The sequence below is a fragment of the Heloderma suspectum genome, chromosome 2, assembly GCF_057233095.1.
Source record: "Heloderma suspectum isolate Gila_16-S chromosome 2, 16-S_ref, whole genome shotgun sequence".
Lineage (NCBI taxonomy): Eukaryota > Metazoa > Chordata > Lepidosauria > Squamata > Helodermatidae > Heloderma > Heloderma suspectum.
The window spans coordinates 315,496,740-315,523,243 of NC_139459.1; the positions used below are offsets into that span (position 1 = coordinate 315,496,740).

Consider the following 26,504-nt stretch of genomic DNA (forward strand, 5'->3'; position numbering starts at 1 on the left):
CTTGCATTGGCCCTTTCCAAAACGCTTGCCCAGTTTATCTTGCTTCTATCAGTGTAGTTCAATTTAATTGGGGGAGGGAGTGGTGAAGACGTTTATGCATCCCTAAATTGGGACAAGCTGCACCAGCTGCATTTTTCTCTGCCATGCAGCCATTAATGGCTCAGAAGCTTCTGAGAAGGTGTACAGCTTAGTGGAAAAGCATGTGTTTTGCATCTATAAGATCCAAGGGTAAGCTCCAAGCATCTCCCTTTAACAGGTCGCAGGTAGAAGGGAGGATAATTGTTGTTGTTGTTGTTGAGTCGTGTCCGACTCTTCGTGACCCCATGGACCATAGCACGCCAGGCCTTCCTGTCCTGCGCTCTCTCCCGGAGCGTGCTCAAGTTCATATTTATTGCATCAGTGATGCTATCTAGCCATCTCATCCTCTGCCGTCCCCTTCTCCTTTTGCCTTTGATCTTTCCCAGCATCAGGGTCTTTTCCAGGGAGTTTTCGCATTAGGTGGCCAAAATATTGGAGCTTCAGCTTCAGTATCTGTCCTTCCAATGAGCACTCAGGGTTGATTTCTGAACCAGTGCCTGGGCACGGTAATGGACTGGATGAGGGCCAATAAACTGAAGCTCAATCCAGACAAGATGGAGGTACTGTTAGTGGGTGGTTCGTCTGCCCGGCTAGGTGATATTCAACCTGTTCTGGAGGGGGTGGCACTCCCCCTAAAGGATCAGGTTCGTAGTTTGGGGGTGCTCTTGGATCCAGAACTGTCACTTCAGGCACAGGTGAACTCAGTGGCACGGGGCACTTTTTATCAGCTTAGGCTGGTATACCAACTACGCCCTTATCTGGACAGAGATAGCCTAGCTACAGTTATCCATGCTCTGATAACTTCTCGTCTGGATTACTGCAATGCGTTATACGTGGGGCTGCCTTTGAAAACGGTCCGGAAACTTCAGCTGGTCCAAAATAGGGCAGCAAGATTGTTAACAGGGACTGGCCTGCGAGCTCATATTACGCCAGTACTTTTCCAGCTGCACTGGCTGCCAGTCCATTTCCGGGCCCGATTCAAATTGCTGGTGTTAACATTCAAAGCCCTTAACAGCTTGGGGCCAGGTTACCTGAAGGATCGCCTCCTCCCATATGTGCCTGCCCGGACCTTAAGATCATCATCAGTGGCCCTTCTCCGTGAGCCCCTGCCAAAGGAAGTGAGGTGGGTGGCTACTAGGAGGAGGGCTTTTTCTGTTGTGGCACCCTGGCTCTGGAATGAGCTCCCTAGTGAGGTTTGCCTGGCACCTACATTGTACTCCTTTCGGCGCCAGGTGAAGACCTTTTTATTTTCCCAGGCATTTTAGCTTTCTAAATTTTTATCTTTCCTTTTTTAAATCTGTATTTTAAACTCCTGTACTGCTGCTAGGTTTTATTGTGGTTGTATTGTTATATTGTGGTTTTAATGTTCTATATATTTTAAATTGTTTTATTGTGTGTTGTTTGGTTTTAGTTTTTGTGAACCGCCCAGAGAGCTTCGGCTATTGGGCGGTATAGAAATGAAATGAAATAAATAAAATAAATAAATAGGATCGACTGATTTGACCTCCTTGCAGTCCAGGGGACTCATAAGAGTCTTCTCCAGCACCACAGTTCGAAAGCATCAATTCTTTTGCACTCAGCCTTCCGTATAGTCCAGCTCTCACAGCCATACATTACTACTGGGAAAACCACAGCTTTGATTAGATGGACCTTTGTCGGCAAGGTGATGTCTCTGCTTCTTACTATGCTGTCTAGGTTGGCCATAGCTTTCCTCCCAAGGAGCAAGCGTCTTTTAATTTCATGGCTACAGTCACCGTCTGCGGTGATCTTGGAGCCCAAGAAAGTAAAATCTGTCATAATGCTGGGAGGCAAACTGGACCAGCTTATAAGACAGCTTCACATGTTTCAGAAAAGATGACAGCCTTCTTATTTGTAATGGCATTGTGCGATCAGATGCAGTGCAAGCCTGGCTCCTCTGCTTATTCAAACTGTAGAGAAGAAAATGTCAGCAGGTGTTCAGGTTCTCTTACGTTGAAAACCTTTAAGGCATTTAACCAGCTTGGTCCCTCCCTCCGTTCCTTTGATTTCATAAAGCCAAGCGGAGGAAGAAAACGACTCGCTCCCCTAAAAAGAAAAAAACGGACAGGAAGAAAGGCGGTTGAAGCGCGGCTGCGAGATAGAGGAGGAAACCGGTTTAAAAGAAAAGAAGCCGGCCGCATGTGTGGCTCTTTTGGTCGTAACAGCCACGCCCTGGGCTCTGCCCCGCTGTCATCGCTGTAGGCAACCGGACCGCAAGTTTTATGCACTGGAACTTTTAAGTTCCCTTGGAATCAATACTTCCGAGTACACGTGCTTAAGGTTCCAGAGCTCAGGCAGCTGGAAGGGAGGAGGTCAGCTGACCCACTTTCCTCTCACGTGATTGCCCACTAAATATGGCTGCGCCCAGGCGAGGGCTGCTTTGGGTAGTTTCCGCATGCTGGGCTCTTTGGCTGCGGTTCGCAGTGTGTTTGGGGGGCGGCGATGACGATGGGAGGCCCGGAGGAGAGGGGGATCAAGGCTCATGTGGCTGCAGCGCCAACCGGGCAAGCGGTGGGGAAGCGGCTGCGCGGAAATATTCTCTGGAGGCTAATGTTCTCCCGCAGCCAAACGGCTGTCTGGGGAATACGCAGTCGGAAGATGTGGGCAGGCAGGTCGGTAAGCCCTGCGATCGGTTGCCGGCCTTGGTGAGGAGGAGTGGGAAAGTGGGTGAGAGGAGTGTGTGGTATGCGTATCAGGACGCAGAGACCGAATAAGGAACACTGCCAAGTTTTGTGAGTCTTACTGCAACGGACTCTGCAGAAGCGTCTGACGACTTCCTTCTAAACATATTTACTCAGGAGCCCCATTCAGTTTAATGGGGGCTTACTCCCAAGCAAGTGTTCAGAAATGCTATGAGAAAAGGTTTCATTGTCCATCTAAGGCATATGTTGTTCTAACTAACATATTGGCATGCACTGCCTTAAGACGGGGTCGGACTAGTGGTTTGGCTAATAACCAGATCCAAAACCTGTTTGGTCAGAAGTAAGTACCACTGAATTCAATAAAACTTACTCATAAGCAAGTATGTGCATTGTAGCCTAATGCTTCTGCAGATGGATTTTTAAAAATTGTATAAGGAATGTCATGGTTTTATACATTTAATGTGGGGATCTGCCCAAAGATCTTTCCCTTCAGACACCTGGGGGTCGGAGTGGATTAAAAGATCTTTTGATCAGCTAGGTTTTTGTTTAGTTTGTTGTGAAGAGATCCCATTCCCCCTCCCACCATTATTAAACGTAAATATTTCTCCTGCAGCAGTTCTTCGCCATCTTGTGGACTTTTGTTAGTTCTGTTTCTAATCTATCAATTCTCTGCCTCGGAAAGCAGGAATGATATGACTTGCATCACCATTTTCCCGGAGTTCATGTGAATTCTAGTAGCACGATTGTTTGAGACTGCCTTGGAATATTCCAGACCTCCCACTCCACTGGTGGAGAGTGAAGTTGGCCACTGGAGACCATGTGTTGCAGTGGTGGAAAATGTCACCACCATCACACCTCTGCCATTGGTGCTTTTACACAGTAGGGAGAAAAAATGGATATGAAGGGGTCAGATCAAAGGAGGTTTGGGATCCACCACACTGCAAAAGGAGGGAAACTACACCATTCCTAGAACTGGCATAGTAAATCTTCTTCCCATCAAACACAGCAATATGTAAAATGAAAAAAAAGGGAGGAAGGGAAAAGGCATTTCTGTCCCTCTTACGCCCTGATCAGTGTAAGCCAGCAGGGCATAGGAAGTGGCGGGTCCTATTGCATTGATACTGCCTACCCCATCCAGAACCTTTGGATTGCTCTGTGAGTGATTTTTTCTGGTCTGGAGTCTAGATTCTCTGAGTGGTGTTTTGCTATATGCGTTTGCCCAACCAATCTGAGGTTTGGTGTGGATCAACATGAATTAGTTGTGTGTGTCCCCACTGAAACAAGTGCATCCTAATTATGATGGATAGTGGCTCTCCACATTCTCAGGCAGATGGCTTTCCTTGTCCTTCTACCTGCAGTTAGCACAGTAGCTAAACTGGGAATTGCAAGTGGGTGCCTTATACAGGCAGAACATGCACTCTGTCTGGTGTTGGGAAGGCTCAGATGCCTAAAAATTATATGATTATATCTAGGAGTTTGAACTATATCTTCAGCTATCCATATCACTAATACTTAACATTTGATGCTGTTGCCTAGGAACTGAAAATATTTTTTTCAGGGCTGGCTTTCCATTGAGCTCTGATCTCTCCATACAAAGGTCTGGCAGAATAATTTATGTTCAGTGTGGCAACTTGTGGAACTTGATAATATTTCTGTTCCCTGGGAATGGTAGCTTTATATTTTATTTTTTTTAACAGGAAGACTGGCATCCAGCAAGTATGATGACCCATATCAATCATTAAACAAAGCTCATTGCTGTGCCATGTGTTCATGGCTGCTATTTTTTTTTAAATAAACTACTTAGAATCTCTGTCTTCCTTTTAATATTGGAAAATGGCAAGATGGTGTTTGAAATTATGACATACCTAAGGTGATACTATTGACTTCTTTGTAGTTATGATTTTAAGAAAGTTTATAGCTCATATGGTTGCAAAGGAAGTAAAAGCGCTGTTGTAATGGACCAGTACATGCAGCACTATTAAAGAAAGAGTTCTCACACTGCTGTCTTCTTCTTGTGGTGTCTGATTCTGGCATCTGGACAGGTGTGCCTCAGTTTACCAGATATCTCTGTGGCTGAAGTCTTCGTAGTGCTTCCTAGGTCCATCCAATCACCAGACAGAACATGCAGATCTGTAGGTGCCCTGTTCTCTGTTGTTCTGGAAAAATCTTCCTTCTTATTTTATGATATAATCATCCAAGCCTTATCTCCTAGCTTGCATCTGTTCTTTGCCTGTTATAGGTGTGTTGGGGTCTTTGGGAGACTGTGTATGTGTTTCTGTAAAGTTCTCCAGTGGGTAGTTATCTGGTGGCTGCTGGGCAACTACTACTGAAGGCAGAACATACATTATTATTTAGTATGCTAAGGAACATATATATGAATTCACTGCATCTCTTGTGCTCAGCTTTCAAATACTTAAATGTTTCCAGAAAGAGGAAGCAGTATAATTATCTTGTTACTTTTATAATTGCTCACCTCTGCATTAGTGAGGCAAAGACAAAGCAAACTCAAGTAGGTGGATTTCAGTTAAGTGTTGGGGGGGGGGAACAACTTAAATGTAAGGTCAATTCAACAATAGAAGCAACTAGCTAGACTAGACAGTTTTTGGATGTGCTTTTAGGTCTAGGCTGTCCTGGATCAGGGCATGGTGCTGTCTACTGTTAGCCTTTGTGTCACTTCCAATATCATGCTTCTGTGCAGTTAGTAGAGCTAACCTGATGCAAGAGCAAGTTTGTCATTTTAAAACATCTTATAGGTTGCACTGTAGACTGGTTTAAGTGACTTGTAAATTGCTTCCAGGAAGAATGGCATGGAATGGTCTGGCCAGTATTATGCCAGTGTTTAATATTTATAATGGTCCATTTCCATTGCATCCAGAATAAAACTGGTGCACTCCATGAACCACCTGGATTAGGTGTTCATCTTGGTTACCTTTTATCCTTGAGATGTTAGCATGATTAATTAGTACTAAGAGGGAAGCAGCCCAGTAAGAGAGAGTTCCTTCAATATGATACATTTCTGAATAAACTGAAACCATTTTCAGATTCCTATGTAGACCTGGCGGACTGAAAGTCCATTTGATCAGCAAACCAAAAATCTCACATTATCAGCAAAAGCCATACTGCTGCCTTTGCCCTACAGCTAGAGCTAATGCCAGTTCTGGCAAGACTTTGATACAGAATGGAGGACCGTGTTGGGTGATTTGATGTCTTGTGTATGCTTGCCAGTGCCTTCTGCTGAACAGAAATTGGATCTACATTGCTACTGGCTGATTGATCTGTTCTGTTGGAGTTATTAGAATTGGAGGGCTGTTGCTATGTGGGAGGAGGATGAATTGTATACTTAGACAATATATTTGATGCTTTGTTCAGCTCCACCAATTCTGTCCTGATTAACTTGAGCTATCAAGTAGCAGGCACTTTATAAGGGCGCCCCTTCATGTCATTACTCTTTGCTGAATGCTCCTGGCTGAGCATTTATTTTGAATTAGCATTTTGATAAATGCTTCCCTGAACTGCACATAGCATCCCAGACTGCACTTGTTTCAGTCTCAGTTGTTGTTGGTTCCATCATCCTAAGTTACAGCCATAAATGCTGTGACTGCAAGAGCAGCCATTCTGCACTCTATTAGATGCTCACTGCTTGTCTGGGAACCGCTGGAGCTGGGGCGTTGGTAGGCAATCTCTACCTGTGCTCAGCCTTCCCAGCAGGGAAATGTGAGTACAGGCGGAGGTATACTTACTGCTCTCCTTGGAACATGGATGTTTCCTCTTCCTAAGCAGGTTATCTCAGAAGCAGCTATAGGTGGAAAAGCTAAGAATGCGGAGGTAATGAAAGTGCCACACATGCCCACCGCACACAGCTCGGCTTGCGCAAAAGGCTTTACCACTTCATACTGGCTTGTGGTAATGCAGTGGAGAGTGCTGATTCTTCATTTAAAAAACCAGATAAACTTGATCAGTATACTTGCTTAATAACATTCCTATGTAACAACAATGTAACATATCAATGTAATGAAATGGATGGAGTATTGCATTTATGTATCACGTTTATATCCTGCTTTTCCTCCAACTGGCCCAAGGCTGTGTACACGGTTCTTCCCTCCCCACTCCCATTTTATCCTCACATGAGTCCTGTGAGGTATGTTGGGCTGAGTGAGTGAGTGTGTGTATGTGTGGCTGGCTGGTCCAAGGACACCTAATGCGCTTCATAGCTGAGTGGGATTGGGTCTCCCCAGCCCTAATCTGACAGCCTGACGACTACACCACGCTGGCTTTCAGTATTGTATTGGTTGTATACCCAGGCATTGGTGCAGCTAGGCAACTTTAGACCCTGGACTTAGTGATCTTATTGGGGGGCGAGGGTGTGCTTTAGACATTCATCTGTATTTTAGTTGTGAAGCACACAACTCACTTTCTTCTTGATATGTTGGAACAACAACAACAAAACTGTTTGCCAGCCCTAATATTAAGAAATGCTCTGTTGATGCGTTGCTTTGCATTTTATACACAAATCATAACACTGCCATAACTAGAGGAATAAAATGGAGTTTGCTTCTGCTGCCCTGATCACCTGCCACTCTCTGAGTGGTCATTTGGGGGCTCCCCTCAGCCACTGCTTTTATTATTGTAATATTGTATTAATATTATCTTTGACAAGTTACTGTCTTTTGAAGCAGCCTGCTTCAAGTTGGTCTTAACAAAGTAAATGAATGGTGAATTGAAAAGCACTTTCCCTTTTTATATAAAAGTATATCAAGGGTGGGCAACTTGTAGGCCAAAACATCTGGAGGGCTGCAACTCTCATCATCCCTCACCATTGGCTATGCTGGCTAGGGCTGATGGGACTTGCACGCCAAAACATCTGGAGGGCCACAGGTTGCCCACCCCTGTATTATAGAGTGATTACTAAGAACATGTACCAATACTGTTAAGGCTAGGAATTATTCCAAAGGCAAAGCAATCCCATTGTGTTTCAGATACTGTTATTTATCTCACTAACTTTATAAATGTTCCTTATGACTTGAGAACAACCTTGGTGCCAGCAAAAAGCATTTTTCCATTTACAAAGAGCTTTGCAAATTCAACACGCTCTGGTGTTATGTCAGGAAAATATTAATTAGTTGGCTATCCCAAACTCTACTCTTCATTTTTACCAAGAAAAATATAATTTGTTAATGTAATTCTCCCCCCACTCCCGCATTATTTACCTATACAGTAGACAGAAGCTTAGGATGTGATTTAATACACTGAACAAATACATTGAACACAACTTTGACAGCAAAAAAAGTCAGAGGTGAGAAAATATATTTTGTTTTTAAATGACCTTTTCCTTCATTCCAGTTTCTTCAGACACTGAAAGAAAGCATTAGAATGCCAAGGACAATATAAAAGGCAAACATTTCACAATGAAGTAGCTTAAAGACCAAGTTCTTCTATGAAGGGCTGATGTATCAAGCAGTACGCTTCCATGCAGTTTTTGTACTGATAACATTTCTAATTCATTATCCAATGTTTTGGAATTCTTTGTTACATTTTGAACTGGGACTGTATGTAATTTCTCCTTGTGGTGAGGTTGCTGCTGCCCTTTATTTGCCTTCCACATTGTGTCAGTAACAGCTGTAAGTGTATATTGTGTTGTCATCCAAATTGCAAGGATATTTCCCCAAGATGGAATATGCCATCTCTTCACCAGCATTAACTACCCCACTGAAGCCAACTGTGAGAGCAGCAACCGCTCCACAAAAGTAGCATTTGAATCAGGCTGATTTACAATCAGGCTTGTAAATCTCTACCCCATTTTACAAAGTAGATCGCAGAGTAAATCTGTCCCTGGAGTGTTCCCTCAGATATTCTCCCACAGAGAGCTAGCGCACGAGGAGAAGGGACATTTAGCCTTCTCCCAGATATGTAGCTTGTTCTCTATGTGCAGGGATTTTGGGGGGTGGGGAAGCACTGGAATGGGCAGTAACCCACCACCAGCAATATAAGGTGGCGTAGCCCAGGCACGGTTTTACCACAGGATAGGCAAGGGCTAGGCAACCTGGTGCCTTCCAGAGGTTTTGGACTATAATCCCTGACCACTGGCCTTATCATTGAATTGGATGAATATGCCCTGCATGTTGCCCAAGAGACCTGTTCATAATTCGGAAGGACTCCCTTATTTTTTCATATTGGAGTGGGGGATCCGTTTCCCAGGACACAAGTTACACTTGAGCTTCGTATATGGACATACGAAACTTCTTTATACTGGTCTGGTTCACATTACTTAACAACACGGTTAACAACTGTGGGTTGTTGAAAAGACGAGTGGGGGCGTGCATGACGGTCCCCAGCCCCCTGCTTTGTCTGCTCATGCCCCTGTTCCTGTTCTCTTCTCCCCAACAACCTTCTTCAGACAGTGGAGAGGCTGTGTGCCAGATTGAAAGGTTCCATGGGCCGGGGTCACTCCAAGCACCTCCAGCTCCCCACCCCTGACCCTAAAGAGTACTGAATTCTGCTGGAGACCTGCAACCAGCATTGATGTTGAATAGCAATACAAACTGGAGCATATATCTCAGGAGCCCTATTTCATTTACAGCAGATGCTGAAAATAATATATGCAGGTACATAATTAAAGGTATGCAAGACTACAATTCCAAGGACAATACTGAGCCTTGAGAGGCCTCCTTTTACTGTGCGTTGACGGGCAAGAATCTGCTTACATACATCATTAGGGGATGACTGAGTCACTGAGGTATAAAAAAAGATTTTTGTTCTTCTGCCTTAATTTTTGAAATGCTCCTGTTCCTGTGTGTTTCCTAGAGATAACTGAGGGGTGAGCTGTTCATCTGCAATTGCCAAGCCAACTTGGAACTGTTACTTTAGCTGAAGTGAGTCAGCAAGAAATTGAAGGACAGGCAGACCTGCAGTTCATGCCTCTATCATTGTTGGGTGCTTAATATAGATCAAAAGAGCTATGGGACCTAGGAGGATTTTTTTTCTTTTTCTGAGCAGGATTGCAAGCAATAAACCAAGAAAGAGAGTACAGAAGTGCCCAACTGCTGTGTTGTGCTGACAATGATCACTAGGCATTTAGCCACCTGCTGTTCTTGAGAGATGCAGGAGGTATCACTAACCTCAAATCTACTCCAGGCCTAGTAGAAAAATAGACTCGTGTTGGAGACTTCTGCAGCTATCTCTCTTATTCTGTAGAATGCTGCCTAGTACTATCTGGGTATGCAGCTGCTTTTGGTACATATTTGTACATGGCTTGATATAAAGGAATTTAATGAAGCTGCAAGTTCTACTGGTTGAATTTCTGCTTGTTAGATAGCTGTATCTATCCCAGGAGTAGTGCCTGGGTTCAAAAAAAGAAAAATGATAGATCCCAGAATGCTGAAGTTTGAAACTGAAGACAGGATTAATAGACATTTCTTTGGATACAGACTCCTATCTTTACCAAAAAATATAACAAAATGTATAGTGCAATCCTATACATGTTGAATCAATAATCTGTCCCACTGTGTTCAGTATGCTTGAAATTGTATCCTTGGTCTATAATAATTTTTCCACCTCTGGACAGATCTCCCAAACGATGAATGCGTAAACGTTATGAATATCAATGGTAACTGTTTCCAGAGGGACAGCTGTGCTAGTCTGTTGCAACAAAACCAACACAGAATCTTGTGGCACTTTAAAGACTAACAAAATTGTGACTCTTCAGTTGTCACAACCAAGGCTTTTTAAAAATTAAAAAACAGGGCATTTCTAGCATTTAAAGGAAATTAAGACATCCAGTCCTGACATATTGTGGTGGGTGTAGTGCAAACCAGACTTTGACAGATACCCATATATGCTCTCATTGGAATCCATGATCACAGATGGTCAGTGCAGCAACACGGTGGTTCTTACAAGCACTGCAGAAACCTAACAACAACATGAAGAGTGTATTGCAACATGAGAGAGGCCTTTCTTCTTACAACTCAGCATAGCTAGAGCTAAATCGAACAAATCTTTCTCCTAGTAGTTTGTTGTGTGACAGTGTCTGATACTTTCATTCTTTCCATCTGTGGATTTAATGTTTAGGACGCTCATGTTCTTTCAACTGGTTTTTGTATCTAGGGAAGATGCCCATTCAGGTGATGCAGCCTGGATTGAGAATCCCAAAATATTTTTACAAATGGGTAGGAAAGTCAAAGTGATTTAGAAGAAGAAATCAATTGAAGTCAGAACTAAAACTGAGCCATATTTGTCTGATCCAGCAATTTGGAGATAGGATGGTTTGGGTGGACTTCTAATCTTGTTCAGTTAAGGTAGCTGCTTTCTTGAGGTAGTTCACTAGAGTTGGTTAACAGATATCTTAATTAACTCTTCTTCCTTTCTGCTTTTGCACTAAGGTTCAGTTCATGCACTTGGCAAATGCCAAAATATCTATGTATAGTAGGATATAGGCTCCTCAGTGTCACATATGAATTGGATGTATTGAGTCAATGCTACACAAGTCATCTGCACATTATGACATCTATGCAGTGTCAGGGCTGTACCTTGTCACGTGTAAAGTGTTCAGACTTGTTGAATGTGTGAAATGGTCCAAATACATTTATCAACAACCCCTCCCATCTGCTTATGTGTCAGTGCCTTCTGCTATGCTGTTTCCTATAACCTGAAGAGCTTCCCTACTTTTCTCAGCCTTTTCTGAAGCACAGCCGTTCTTATCTGACTCCTGTTTACCCAGTTCTTGCTTGTAGATCGCCCAGCAACCTGTTTTGTGTGTCTAACGACACTGTAAACCTTTTGGCACACTTCTGTATTTTGACACAGGCAAATCACTGGGCTGGGGCAAATCTTTGTCCCTCAGTGTTGTTGCTCCATTGATAAAATGGGGACTACTTCGCACAATATGATCACTGTGAAAAGGTGTTTGTAGAAGGTATTCTGAACTTAGAAGGTGGTAGTCCTACAAATGACAAGCGTTGCTTACCTCTGCATTCAGTGTGAAAGGACAATGGGGAGCTCTGCTGTTTTAGACATACCTGAAATTATCTCCTTCAATTTGCAGATGGCCTCTATTCCAGCTGGAGTGTTTACAATGGGAACTGATGAGCCAGTTATACGACAAGACGGAGAATCTCCTGCAAGGAGAGTCCACATCGACCATTTCTTCATGGATCGCTATGAAGTCAGCAATGCAGAATATGAGAAATTTGTGAATGCCACTGGCTATCGCACAGAAGTAAGGGGGCCAAGATGGTTGTTGGCGAAATGCTCCCATCGTTTCTGGAAACAGCATCAAAGCCCACCAATCTGGGACTTTGCTGGTTGCAAAGTCCACATGGTGCCCACCCGTGGAGAGAGCAAATCAACAGAAAATGACAAGGACCCCCCCCCACCGTATCGCAATACGTGCACAGTGCCGCCACTCCATCAGACCTGGTGGCATGGCCAGCAGTAACACCACCACTCCCAGTCTCCAGGCATTCCTACAGGCAGGGCTCTGTTGCTGCTTACAAGCACTGTTTTGGAGCACACCATGCCAAGGGAAGGAAGGAGAGCCCACACAACACAGCACCCACATAACTTACTGGGCAGATGGCCTACAGACTGTGCACTCAGTCCTCCTGGGTCAAAAATTCAAGGCCTGTTCAGGAGGAAAAGCTTTCTGTTAAGCAAAGACAGGGGAGATGCACATGAACAGCCTCCTCCTCCAGTGGCTCACTGCATAGGGCAAGGGGCTGGGAAGCAGGAGGTCTGAGGTTGAGCTCCACCAGGGGGAAGGGGGGGAACACCTCCCCCCACTCACCTCTTGCATGCCTGGCCAAAAACATGTCAGGATCAAAAGAGAGGGAACTCCGGGGGCTCGAACCCACATGGCAGGCTCCACAGAACAATATCTCTCATTCCACTAGTGTAGGAGAGCTTACGCCAAATCCTGTGGCCTGTTGGCTGGTGCAACTCAAGTGTAAGATTGCGCCAAACAAATGCAACCTTGCACAATAATAGCGATGGGAAAATGAGTGCTAAAATCCTTAAGCTACTTGAAAAGGCTGGAGGACTTTGTAAAGGAATCAGTAGTTTCTAAATATGCTTTAAAAATGTTTCTAGGGATTAAGTCCTAGAATGTACTCACTAAACCCAAATACGAAGAAAAGTCAAATTTGTGATTGGAACAGTTTATATAAACATGGCATAGCATTCTCTTTCTGTTAGCTCTGTAGGAGGGGTGTGGAGAATCACTGGGTTGTTCTGTCTCCGGATATTTTTTTAGACATTGCCCACATGTTTTCAGCAGCTAAGAGGAAGTTAGGAAGATACTCGGTATGCTGATATGCCAGACTCCATCTTGTGTGACTATTTTGATGATGTGCATCAGGCTTCCCCAGCCTGCTGCTCTCCATATGTGTTTGGTCTTCAATTTCCACCATCTGCAGCCACTGGCTGGGGATGATGAGAATTTTAGTCCAAACACATCTGGAGGGCAGCAGGCTGTGGGGAGGCTAATATATAGAGAAAATCGAGTATTCTACCAAAATATTTAACTATAAATAGTATTGTATTTTTGATGTTACCTTGGGTATTATTTTGTAGTGAAAAGGTGGGATGTAAGTTTTCTCAAATACATTTTAAAAGACTCTGATTTTCAATTGTCCATGTAGCAGAAAATTGAGATCAATGTGTCAAATCAGTGCCTAATGGATTTTGATCTAGTGTAATGTATTAATTCTAAGACTGGTGCAATAGTGTTTCGAAAGGAGTGGTCAGTGAATTCCTTAGGTTTCAACCCTGCACCAAAGCTAGTGAGTGATGACTGAGTTTAATGCATTTAGAGAGAAATCCTATGGCCCCTAGACACGATCTAGAGGGCCATAGGATTTTTTGGTTCCCAGAAACCGCGTTCCCTGCACCTTCTAGCCAACGTGGTTCTTTCCGTGCTGGCTCCTTCTCTGCGTTTGGGAACAGAGCATGGAGAGAGCTGAAAGAGGGTGGTCCCAGGGGTGGGGAGGGGAGGAGACAGTGGAAGTCTCTTTATGAGACTTCCTATGCACCATGCAGCCTCCCCTCCCCCCCGCTCCATCACGCCCCAGCTAGATCTGTGAAATCACACGTTTAGCCAAAAAAGCAGGGCGGCTGGAGCATGGAGGAGAGGATTCTCTCCATGCTCTGCCTGCCCTGCATTGGATAGGTGTCCACCTCTGAGTTCAGAGGCTGACGTCTGTCTACATAGGATTGCACCCTTAAACCGGTTTCGGAGCAGATAGGCTAGCTTAACACTGCCCCACTCAACTCAGAGGTATTTATTTCTGAGGCCAGATCTTCACCTCGTGTCATATCAATACAATCCCATCATGGTGACGCTATAGCTCTCCTGTGCATTTATACCTCACAGCACACAGTGACATTTGTTGCAGTATTTTGGATAATACAGAGTAAAAAGCAGGAAATCACATTAGAAAAGTGGTATATAGAATGTGTAATGTGCTCCAACAGTTATCAGTGCACTTCAGTACCGATAAAAAGCACTAGTGTAGATCTGGCCCGTGTAAACATGCATTTGCATTAGGCTGTGTGCGGCTTATCTGTGGAAATGGTATGTGTCACTGTCGACAATGAGGGAATGCCTAATTCCCAGTGCGCTTATGTATGTCAATATAGTTTACTTGTCATAAACCCCATTGGTGCAGTGCAATGAAGATAGACATTTCTAAGTAGTGTAGTCAAACCAAAAAAACCCACACTCAGACACAAACTACCTTTAAGAATTTCAAAAGCCTTTTTTAAACAAACATTTTCATGTGTGTGTGTGGGGGGGGGGGAGGGGGGGGGTCCGGGGTTCGAAAGCAGACTATTCCAGAGAACTGGAGAAACCACAGATCACATAAAAGCATGTTTCCTACCAATCTGAAAGATGTGTTCTTATTTTTTTCTTACTGTTTCTTTCTTATTATCTATCCCTTTCCCTACACCTTCCACCATTGCAATGGGTGCACAAGTAAGTAAAGCGCTACATCTTGGCCAGGTAATTTTTACTCCTGTGACTGGGGGAAAAACCCCACTCCTGGAGCAACATACCTGGCATGGTTTTCCTGTTATATGTTTAGATCAGGAGTCTCTAGCCTTTTTGGGTCAGTGGGCATATTTAGAATTTTGAGAGAATATCATGGGTGCTCTCATAAAATGGCTTCCATGGGGGTGGAGCTTGCCCATTCGTAAAATGGCTGCCATGGTGGGTATGGCTGATCACAAAATACCACTTCCCGGAAGGCAAACTGGCAAGAAGAAAAGTAACTTGCGCAAGAACCTAAGTACAAGGCAGAAATGGGGTCTGAGCTCCAAAACATAGAACCACTCTTTTGAAGCCAAATAAAGGTGGTGCTGGAGGGCAGAACTTCACTTTGCAGCATGCTAGCATCCCAATCTAAATAATAATAACAACAATAACAATAATAAATAAAATAATAATCAGGAGGGGCATGGAGCCTAGAATGTACTACGCTTGAGCCCCCGGATATAGATCATCCCAGTAGCTGCTGTTGTAGTTTCAGATACACGAAGCTGCCTTATACTGGCCAATGCCATTGGTTCACCTAGCCTTATATTGTCTACTCCAGGCATGGGCAGAAAGTAGATCTCTAGATGTTTTGCACCAATATTGTCATCTTTTTGGTGCCAGGTTCCTTTCCTCTACTCCCATGCATTTGGCAGGATATGGCAGGGTTTTTAATGGGTCTTGGGATTTCTTATTGTTAATTGTTAAAATGGTTTATATTTTTTTGTATGTAAATGGTTTTTTATATTAGGTTACTATATTGTATTTTAAAGGGCTTAATCTTTGGAAACTGCCCAGAGAGCTTTGGTCATGGGGTGATATAGAAATACAATAAATGAAATGAATGACATGTTTTGGAGTTCAATTCCCAGCATTCCTGACCATTGGCCATGCTGGCAAGGTCTTCTGGGAGTTGAACTCCAAAGTATCTGGAGACCTACTTTCTACCCAGTCCTGGTCTACTTTAACTGGCAGCAGCTATCCAAGTTCTCAGGCAGAGGTCTTTCCCAGACCTTCTACCTGAGATCCTTGGTATGTCTGAGAACTTCTACAGGCGAGCACGTTGTTCCAGTGACATCTGGCCTCACCCTTGAAAGACTGGCATTACTAATAAAGCCATTAATTTTTGCCTTGTGAACCAGGTTCCATTGAAAGAAACATCCCATCTCATAGGTTCATGGGTCAGTTGGTCTTGAAATCCCACCACAGTAAGAAACTCATTAAATGGTTCTGGTCAGGCTTCCACTTTTCAGCCTCACTTCCCCTATTAGTAAAGCAAGATCCTTTAATAGTAAATATCTGTTGAGATGAGCAAGATTGTAATGTGCTGGATGTTCTTCTGCCAGAATGCTTACCAATATCCCTTGATTCTCATTCCTTCTTCTTTATAATAGTGGAATTTGCACCGTTTAAAATGTTAGTTTCAATCAGTGGAAGAGGAAATGTTTACAGGGGTTCTAGCAGCTGCCATCTGTTCTTCTAATCGGAGTTTGCATTTCATCTCAGTGACAATTTCTGGAATGATCATATCCTTGAGCAAAGTGATATTTTCATCCCCTGTGAGTCTGCTATATAACTTATTGTTCCTTTTAACAACAAATTCTGAATTGCGAATAGGAAGGATTAAGCAAAGCCCATTGTGCGTTTAATTGTCTAATTTGATGCTTTCTTTTTCTGGCATTTTGGGAATAAAAATACTTGCACAGCAAACCTTCAAATCTGTTCGACTTTTATTCTATTTTCTCCTTTTTTTCCCTCTCTCCTAGGCAGAAAGATTTGGCGATTCCTTTGTATTTGAAGGCATGTTGAGTGAACAAGTGAAGACTGAAATTAATCAGGCTGTGAGTCATACATTTTAGCTAGTGTGCTTTGGCCTAATAATACATGGCCACACATACTTCATTGTAGCAGTAATAATATAGTCTGTAGTACTGTAATCAAAGTATGTGGAGAACTGCAAAGATGTGTTAAGTTTCAATACAGGACATGGTGACCTGGTTGGCATGATCACCGTGGCTTAATGGTGGCTTGTTTATGCCCTAGTGCATGCTGGGGGCCATTTGCCTAACTCCCCGCCTGGATGCAGTTGTGTCATCTGAACCGGGGCAGGATGGCTTGTTTGAGGGGGAAACAGCCCTCAAATAACCCAACAGCAGGCTATGGGCTATTTGAGGTTTGTTCTTCCCTCAAACCAGCCATTGTCACCTGGGTTTGGATGATGCAAGAAACCATGCCTGGGTGGATAATTAGGCAAATGGTGCCTGACACAGCTTAAATCATGCAAACTGGGTGAAGATGTGAGAAATACATTGGGCTGGATCCAGAGTTTGTCATACTTAAAGTAGATGCATTTAAATCAATGGGACTTACATTAGTAATGACTTAATTAACCTCCCATACTCCCAGCACTAAAACCTAATGCATGACAAAAGAAAGAACAGAAAAGAAAGGTGTGTGTGTGTGGAGGGGGAGAGAAATGGAAATATTAGTAAAGTTCTCTAATGATATATTCTCATGCTTCAAGGTATTTCCACCAATTTTTTGAAGGAGTCTAGGAACCCACATCTGTGGTCATTACCCTCTCATGCAATGCTTAATTGAGCATGTTAAATACTTAAACATGCAAGGCTCACACTCATATGTGGGTCTGTGCCTATTTTTGTAATTTAGGAATGACTGCACTAGTATTCTTATTTTGTTGATACACACTGACTTGGTTTGCAGGTAACAACAACCCAGAGTATGGGTTGAATCATGTGTTGTTGTGAATTGTGGGTTGTTGTTACATGTGAATCCTGCACTATGGTTTAACTATGGGTTGTTAAATATGAACAACCCAGAGTTTACAACCCACAAACAACCCAGGAAGAGATTGTTAACAAGCCATAGTTAAACTGTAGTGCAGGGTTCGTGCCTAATGACAACCCATGATTCAACAATAGCCCACAATTCAATGACAACTCATACTCAACCCATAGACTTGGTTCACATGACATTGTGGGTTCATTGGGAATTGTTTAAATGTTGCATGCGGCCAACATTTTGAATGTGCAACCTTCTCTCAGGGGTTGTTGCATCATGCAAACATGGCCACTAAGGGTTATTTGAGGGTAAAACAACCCTTGCGTAACCCTTGATGGCTGGGTTTGCACAACATGGCAACCCCTGCTTAGGGTTGCATATTCAGAATGTTGCCCGCACATGCTGCAGCTCATCATGAGTTAAACAACCCACAGTGAACCTCAGCATGTCATGCAAACCAGACCATATTCTGGTTTGTCATTACATGTGAGCCAGGCCATTGGGAAGCCAATCTCCACATCTCCTTCCACGTTTTACTGGGTTTTTAGAAAAAACCCACACACTACCTGGTAGATTTGTATCTGCAAACATGTAATGTGGGAACAAGCCTTGCCACTGAAAAATCAGAACCAACCTTTTGCAGATGATGATTGTTACACCTATATATATAAAAAAAGTGAATGTGGCTGTAGGGAGAAGGCTTACATCTATACGAAAAATTATATCACTGCTGCACTGTTAAGGGGCAGGGAAACAGCGTTTTGCAGTGCTGTATAGATTCCCCCCCCCCCTCTGTTTTGCTACTCTTTTTTCAGCTGGGAAATACAGTGTGCTGAGAGGGGAAGCAACATATTAATTTTACCTTAAACACAGGTAGGGGGCCACTTGTGGGTTTTCAGCTGCATTTTTAGCAGACAGTTGGAGGACGGCGCTAGGTGACTTAGTGTTTTCGTATGTAATCAGTTTAAATTTCACAGAAGTGATTCATCTTGCCGTGTTCCCACTGTGCTCTCAAAGGAAAATGTTATGCATTGGAGCAATAATAGCACACGCTGAAGCACTCTGTGTGTGGGACTGTGAGGTGCAATTAGACCCTGTAGGCTTTATTCTTTCTTATCGAAGAAAGTGGATGCTGTGAATAAAAGGGGAGGGAGGAAACTTAATGGGTTAAGCTGCAGTTTAGAATGATGGAGCGTTTGAATCTGACGTGATGCATGTGGTAAAAAAACCCTCTTCCCCCACCCAATCTCTTCTGGGAAAATTGCCCATGCTTTTGACATTGACAGACTATGAGAAGGTGTAGAACTTGTACCTTTTCTTGTTCTATTTTAAATACAGCCAGAAGGGGCGGGGGGAATGGCTGTCTAGTTCAGAGGTGGCCAATTTCTTTTACCTTGTGTGATAAACTAGAAGCAGTCTTTGCTCCTGCTTGCCTGGGGGAAATTGGACATGTTTGCCTAGCTGTGGACAGAATGTTGATATTCATATAGTTGATTTCAAATGCTTCTGGGATGCTTAGGTGAAACTGTCAAGCTCTGGTGTTCAGAAGCCTGGAAAGGTGTTACGCCAGTGTTCTGTGACCTTGCCTGGCTGTCAGTCTATTTCTGGGCCCAGTTCAAAATGCTGGTATTAACTTTGAAAGCCTGCTTGGGGCCAAGTTACCTGAAGGATCATCTCTTCCCATATATACCTGCCCAGACCCTAAGGTCATCTTTAGAGGCCCTTCTCCGGGTGCCCCCACCAAATGAGGTGAGGTGGGTGGCTACTAATGGGAGGGTATTTTTGGTGGTGGCATCCCAGTTGTGGAATGACCTCCCCAGAGAGGCTTGCCTGGCACCTACATTGTGGTCTTTTCAGTGTCAGGTGAAGACTTATGTATTTCCCCAGACTGTAGTCCTCTGTTTTTAAATGTGTTATTGTGTTTTTGATCTTTACACCACTGCTGGCTTTTACTGTGTTTTTTTTACATTGCTTTTATTCTGTTTTAAACTTTTAAAGGTTTTATATTATGGTTTCACATGTTGTGTTTTATAGCTTTGATTTCTCTGAACCTCCCAGAAAGCTTTGGCTATTCAGTGGTATAGAAATGCAGCAAAGAAATAAAGAAGCAAATTGTACCCACAAGTGTCTTTGCCAATGGGGCTCTGAAGCAGAAGCCCCCACTGGCCAGCTGTGCCAGCAAGGCTAGTTTGCACAGGCACAGATAGAAGGCAGGCTGGATCAGAGGTTTAGATAGGGGGGTAATGAGTCCAGGTTTGTGCTTCTGTTGACGCTTCAATAGGGGCCGATGACAACTGAACCAGAAAGGGGGAGAGAGGACTATGTCTTGTCTTCTAACTTTAGAAGTCCTGACTGACTTGGTCATTGATAACAAAGGGTGGGTGGGGGTGGGGGGGCAGCCATCTTGTTCCCTCTGTGTGCATTGACCGGCTTAAAGCATTACCCTATGGCAGGGATGGGAAAGTATGTGGCCCTCCAAATGTTTTTGGACTGCAGTTCCCATCAACCCTCCCCATTAGATATGGTTGCTAGGGCTGGTGGGAGTTGCAGTCCAACAAAATCTGGAGGGCCATGCATTTCTCACCCTTGCCCTGTGGTTCCCTTTTGTCTGAAAAGGCATGAAAACCTAGAAGACGACTGGCCCGTCTCCTGAAACAAGCTGTTGCCAAAGTAAGACATATGGCTGATCTGGAAACTCATGCTTTCGTGCTCCACAAAAGGGAAGAAGCTCTTTGAAAATTATTACTATGCTTTTATCCCATCCTTCTTGCAAGAACTTCAGGGTGATGTACAAAATTTCCCCCTCCCATTTTATTCTCATTACAATCCTGTGAGGTGGGTTAGCCTGAAAGAGAGTGACAGGCCTAGTGTCACTCAGTGCATATCATGACTGAAGGGGGATTTGAGCCCAAGTTTTTCCAGTCTAAGTACTCTGCTCTACCCACATCACCACACTTACTCTCATGGCCACATAAACACATAGTGGGAGGACCACATGGGCTGGTAGTATACTTTTCATGCAGCCTTCCCCAACCTGGAGTGCTCCAGATGTGTTGGGCTCCCATCACCAGCTTGATCATCAGCCTCCCACTGATGGGAGTTGTAGTCCAACATATTCAGAGGGCGCCAGGTTGGGGAAGACTGCATTAATGTATCTAGAGCAGGGTTATAAGCTGACCAGTTGAATCCAGAACTGATGATTAATACAAAGTGTAGTATTGCAGTGGCTGGTGTGTGTGTGCGTGTGTATGTGTGTGTGTGTGGCATTTGACTTAATGAAACAATCCACTCAGAGGAGGGCAGGGGGGCATTCATGCCTCCCTGAATTTTTTGTGTGTGCCTTGCATTGTCTTAGCTGTATCATTTTCCCCCTCAAAGGAATTGTGATGCTTGGCATGGAAGTCGAAATGCTCTAAATAACACCCCCCCCCCCACACACACACACGCCTGCAAAAGTTTATTTACATGCCTGATAACATAAACACACATGTGAAATACTAATACAAAACCTTGCAGTGAGCATATAGAGATTCAGAGCGTCCAGCTCCCCCATAGAGAGCTTTGCAGGAAATGCTTTTTAAAAAATATTCTGTTTAACAGTCTGTGCCTGTGTTTTGCTCTTCTACCCCTAGTCAAATGGCAGAATGCCAGTTCTTTAAGCAGCTACTCCATATGTCATGGGCCTCAGCCTAACTTGGAAGCACTGTCCCTGATGCTCGCCTCAGAGGCGAGTTGGAACTGGCTGGTGACCTAAAGTGCTCAATTCTGCTGCTTCCTTTCAGAGATTTCCCCTATTTGGTTAGAGTAACTTTTAGAGGACTATCCTTTGCCTTGTTTTTCAATATGTATTATTAGGACATCCTGGCATGCAGAACATCATCTGGGTAGGCATGGAAAAATGATATTATTCTGATTACTTTGGCCAGCCGCCTAGTGATGCAGGGACTTGCTTTTCTTGTGGCTTGGCATTCTTAGCCAGTTATTTAACGGTTTAGCCAAAAGTGTTTCCCCCACTTCAGATACAGAGGCTGTGATGGATAATACAAAAGTAACATCTGGAAGAATAATACTTACTGTTTTTTTTTTGTTTTTAAAAATCTCCTTCGATTTAAAGCATGGAATCCAATATGTTTTTGTTGCTAGTTTTCTAAGCTATAAGCCACCAGCTTTATGTGACTCAAGATGTGTTTCCCCCCACCCCGCTTGGATAAAAGCTGGATGGTGCTGGCAAGGCCAGGGCTGATGAATTCCTAGGACTGACATTCAGTCTTTATGGACGTAGCTGCTGACACCATCTAAGGAACTACTGAGAGTCAAACCTAAAAGGGTGATTTGCACAAGGATCACACTCTGAGTGTGGGAATTCAGTCCACACACACAAAGCTGAGTCGAAAAGGCATGCAAGATGAATTTTGTTTGGCCCTGGATGATCAGTGGAGGAATTACAAAGCAAAGAATATGAGAAATGAAGAATGAAGGGGGTAGTCTGAAGCAAGGAATCTGTTCTGCAAGTAACTGCCTGTCATAGCATTTCTCAAAATGTTATGAAATGGTGCCTCCTAAGCAGCCTAGATCTTCTGAGCTCCACCCCAGCCTGGAAACTTGTCAGGCTTACACGCTTCTTGTGCTGTTACTTCCCTACTTGCTGAGTTTCTGTGCATACCTGCGTGTGCACGTGCACATGCACACTTCTCCATGGTCGCTCTTGCCCAACCCTTCCTATGCTACTTCATCCTGGACCAGCACTCGTTGGAAACTTGCAACCCAACTCTTCTTTTTAGTGAAACGCCTCCATGTCTCTTTGTATGGGGTCCTGTCTCCACACTTCAGGAGATCCCAAATGTTGACTATTTATTGCTGTTGGGCCCTGCTTGTGGGTTCCTGGCAGTCATTTGGTTGGCCACGGTGGGACGCAGCATGCTGGGCTATGTTGACCCTCCTGTGGTTGTAGCAATGTCACCACAGTGGCCTGTATGCTGTATTCTCCTGCTCTTATGTGGAACTTCCTATAGCTGTAGCAATGAGTGCACTTGGCTTCTTCCTCTCTGGTGTATCATTTCTCCCCCCACCCCCCCCGCGACTGTCAGAGGGGACAAAGTATGTTCCTGTGTTGTTTCTAGCTGTGGGTGGGGGTTGAATGCCCTTCGCGAGACCTCTGCTGTGTGAGAGCCACACGCTCCTTGCTCACTTCTCTTCAGCCTCTCCCCATGTTCTCTTGGATCGCCACAGCCAATATCAAGGTGTAACCGGTGTTCCCCTTGGGTATTTGAACTAGTAACCCTTGGAGCATCGGTGCATTTGTTTGTGCATGTCTGCAACTGTACTGGCCATCCCGTTTCCAATGAATGATGGCTGCAGGAAAGGAAGAAGAAAAATCCTCTGTGTCGATTTGAACCAGCAACCCTGGGAGAGTGTTTGTGCCTGATCTACAGCCTGCACTTCAGGGCTCCCTTGGTTGGATGCTGCCTGGTTCTTAGTATTTTTTCTGCGTTGGGATTGTGACAATGTGATGGACATGCCCCTGGCTCAGCTGGCATGGAGTGGCTCCCACAGTATGGACATTGTCACCTCGGTACGGTTCCTGATTAGTGAGCTTGGGCGATGTTTCCAGGGAGAGGTCATCTGCAGCTTGTCTGCCATTTGGGGATTTTCTTGGTTGTATATTTCCCCCTCCATTTCCCAGCCTGAGCTGATACAGGATACGGTGGCTATTCTGCCAGCCCAGTGGTGGTGTATCGCAGCACCCAGCATAATTGGTATATAGGATTGCTGGGTAAGTTGTGTTATAAATGCCTCTTCTGCACAGGTTAGCACAACCAAACCAAACCTGCCTGTTGTCCTTTCTTCTTTGTCTGGAGCCATGAAAACCATGTCCCTTTTGGCATTATTTGCATTGTGGTGTGTCTGTACAGTCAGCGGCAGCTGTTTTAAACCTAAATGTTTTACGGTTGCTATGGAAGCAGAAAGTTGAACAGAATTAGGTCATTTCAGTACAGCTTTTGATGTGCTTGGGAAACGGAATAGCTTAGCTGGAGAAAACTGTGGATCAGGTGAGCACCAAAGATGCATCACCTTCTGGATATTCACTTTCTGTTTGGCAGAGTTCCTGTATTTAAGCCCGTGCCTTTCTGATCAGGAATGTCAAATACACTGAAGTGGGCAAGGAATCCATCATGGGACAGGTAGAATGGGAGGGGTGACTGATTATCGTGTTTCCTCTGTGTGAGTGGCAAAATAAATGGAGCCTAAAATTCTAAGATTTATTGCTACACTGGATGTCATTGTGTCTTGAGACATTGGGGTGGGCACAGTAATTGTATGGGCTGTATCTATTCAGGCTTCTAGAACAGTGAAATAAAATAGCTGCCATGTCCATTGCTAACCGCAAACAGATAGGGAAGCTTTGTGGGTTCGTGGGATGATGATGCGTCCTGCGATCTCATTTGTTTTGGGGTCAGAGATGGAATTAAGGTTGGCAATGAAAAGGTCAGACAGGTGCTTGATGAGTTGTCGTCTCATGGATGGGACTTGGATACTGTAGTGCTGCTTGAAGTCTGTTTTGAGTAGAGGAAGCCAAGGGATGGAGCAGTGTAGGAAATGAGGACACTCTTCAGGAGCAAAGGGTAGTAGTTTGTGTGGGAGCACTGGCACTGGCAGCTGGGTACTGCTAGTGGTAACACATTTTCCTCATGTCAGCATAATTTTGAGTAGCGTAAAGTTTATTGTTGTACTTGACAGAGTATGTTGCTCCCAGGTTTCTGTGGTACAGTGGAGAACCATTTAGCTCTTCAGAAAGTGCTGAACAGAAATCAAGTGAGCTGTGTCTTTCACAACACAATTTTCTTGTCATTCTAGAATCCCCTTTTCTCTTATTTTTATTTTTGAAGGTTGTGCATCCATCCTTTCTAGTACTGCTGTGCATGGGTGATTACTGCATCTTGAATGGCGCCTTAAAACCTTCAGCAGCTAGTGCAGCTGAAAGAACATAGGGGGTCTGGCATACTGTGACTGCCCCACTCCTACCAGGTTCACAGCTGCATTCAAGACCTATGGCCTGGCTGGAGTCCACCAGGAAAAGAGCCTTCTGCATAGTGGCCCCCTTCCTGTAGAATTCCCTGCCTTTGGAGGTCAGGCAGGTGCCAACCTTGTGGTGTTTTCGGCGCCTCCTGAAGACATTGCTATTTCAAGTGGCCTTCCCTGAATGAACAGCTGCAGTTATTAAGATCAGAATCTGTTCTTTTAAAATGTTTTAACTGTTTTAGAATCATAGAATCATAGAATAGTAGGGTTGGAAGGGGCCTACAAGGCCATCGAGTCCAATCCCCTGCTCAATGCAGGAATCCAAGTCAGAGCATCCCTGACAGATGGCTGTCCAGCCTCGTCTTGAAGGCCTCCAGTGTGGGAGAGCCCACCACCTCCCCAGGTAATTGGTTCCATTGTCGTATTGCTCTGACACTCAGGAAGTTTTTCCTGATGTTCAGCCGGAATCTGGCTTCCTGTAACTTGAGCCCATTATTCCATGTCCTGCACTTTGGGATGATCAAGAAGAGATCCTGGCCTTCTTCTCTGTGACAACCTTTCAAGAACTTGAAGAGTGCTATCATATCTCCCCTCAGTCTTCTCTTCTCAAGGCTAAATATGCCCAGTTCTTTCAGTCTCTCTTCATAGGGCTTTGTTTCCAGTCCCCTGATCATCTTTGTTGCCCTCCTCTGAACCCTCTCCAGTTTGTCTGCATCCTTCTTCAAGTGTGGTGCCCAGAACTGGACACAGTACTCCAGATGAGGCCTAACCAGTGCTGAGTAGAGGGGAACTAGTACTTCCTGGGATTTGGAAGCTATGCTTCTATGAATGCAGCCCAAAAGAGCACTGGCCTTTTTTGCAGCCACATCACATTGTTGGCTCATATTCAGCTTGTGATCGACAACTATTCCAAGATCCTTCTCGCTTGTAGTGTGGTTGAGCCACGTAATCCCCATCTTGTAACTGGGCCTTTGGTTTCTTTTTCCTAGGTGCAGAACTTGGCATTTATCCCTATTAAATGTCATTCTGTTGTTTTCAGCCCAGCGCTCCAGTCTATCCAGATCATTTTGACTTTTGTTTCTGTCTTCCAAAGTATTAGCTATCCTGCCCAATTTTGTGTCATCTGCAAATTTGATCAGCATGCCCTGCACCTCCTCCTCCAAGTCATTAATAAAAAGAGCACTGGGCCCAGGACTGAGCCCTGCGGTACCCCACTCGTTACCTCTCCCCAGTTTGAGAAGGTCCCATTGATAAGCACTCTTCGAGTCCGATTCTGTAGCCAACTGTGGAGCCACATGATCGTTGTTTCATCTAGTCCACTTTGAGCTAGTTTGCTCATCAGGATATCATGGGGCACTTTGTCGAAAGCTTTGCTGAAGTCGAGGTATATGATGTCTACAGCATTCCCACGGTCTACAAGGGCGGTTACTTGATCAAAAAATGAGATCAGATTTGTCTCGCAGGACTTGTTTTTGACAAATCCATGTTGGCTTCGAGTAATCACGGCATTGTTTTCAAGGTGCTTACAAATGGATTGCTTTACCATCTGCTCCAGAATTTTCCCAGGGATTGATGTCAGACTGACTGGTCTGTAGTTCCCAGGTTCCTCCTTTTTACCCTTTTTGAAGATAGGGACAACATTAGCCCTCCTCCAGTCATCTGGCACTTCCCCCATCCTCCATGATTTCTCAAAGAGAATAGACAGCGGTTCTGAGAGTTTTACTCTAGGATGCAGTTCATCTGGCCCTGGAGATTTGAACTCATTCAAAGTAATGAGGTATTCCTTGACCATATGCCTATTGATCTCAAGCTGCAATCCTGCCCCTTCAGCCTGTACTTCGCCTTTGCCAGGGGGGTCATAGACCCTCTTTTGGGAGAAGACTGAGCCAAAGTAGGAATTGAGCACCTCTGCCTTTTCTTGG

General features: G+C 44.3%; 2 protein-coding genes across 4 annotated transcripts in view; one reads left to right on the forward strand and one right to left on the reverse strand.

The window, feature by feature from the left end:
* Positions 1 to 2,439: 2,439 nt before the first annotated feature.
* The window catches only part of SUMF1 (sulfatase modifying factor 1), a 98,762-nt gene continuing 74,697 nt past the window's right edge, over positions 2,440 to 26,504 (forward strand). For 2 of the 3 annotated variants that reach the window (XR_014788556.1, XM_084840304.1), the window contains exons 1-3: positions 2,440 to 2,741; positions 11,776 to 11,949; positions 16,527 to 16,601. Coding sequence is in view for 2 of the 3 variants with exons in the window: in XM_084840304.1 (XP_084696430.1) it covers positions 2,451 to 2,741; positions 11,776 to 11,949; positions 16,527 to 16,601 (540 nt within the window). In the remaining variant the exon portion in view is untranslated. The remainder of the gene's footprint in view (positions 2,742 to 11,775; positions 11,950 to 16,526; positions 16,602 to 26,504) is intronic. The other variant, XM_084840305.1, reaches the window with a different exon arrangement.
* LOC146354987 (histone-lysine N-methyltransferase SETMAR) overlaps positions 12,331 to 26,504 on the reverse strand; it is a 97,789-nt gene continuing 83,615 nt past the window's right edge. The window contains exon 5 of the transcript XR_014788557.1: positions 12,331 to 12,354. The gene's annotated coding sequence lies outside the window, so the exon portion shown is untranslated. The remainder of the gene's footprint in view (positions 12,355 to 26,504) is intronic.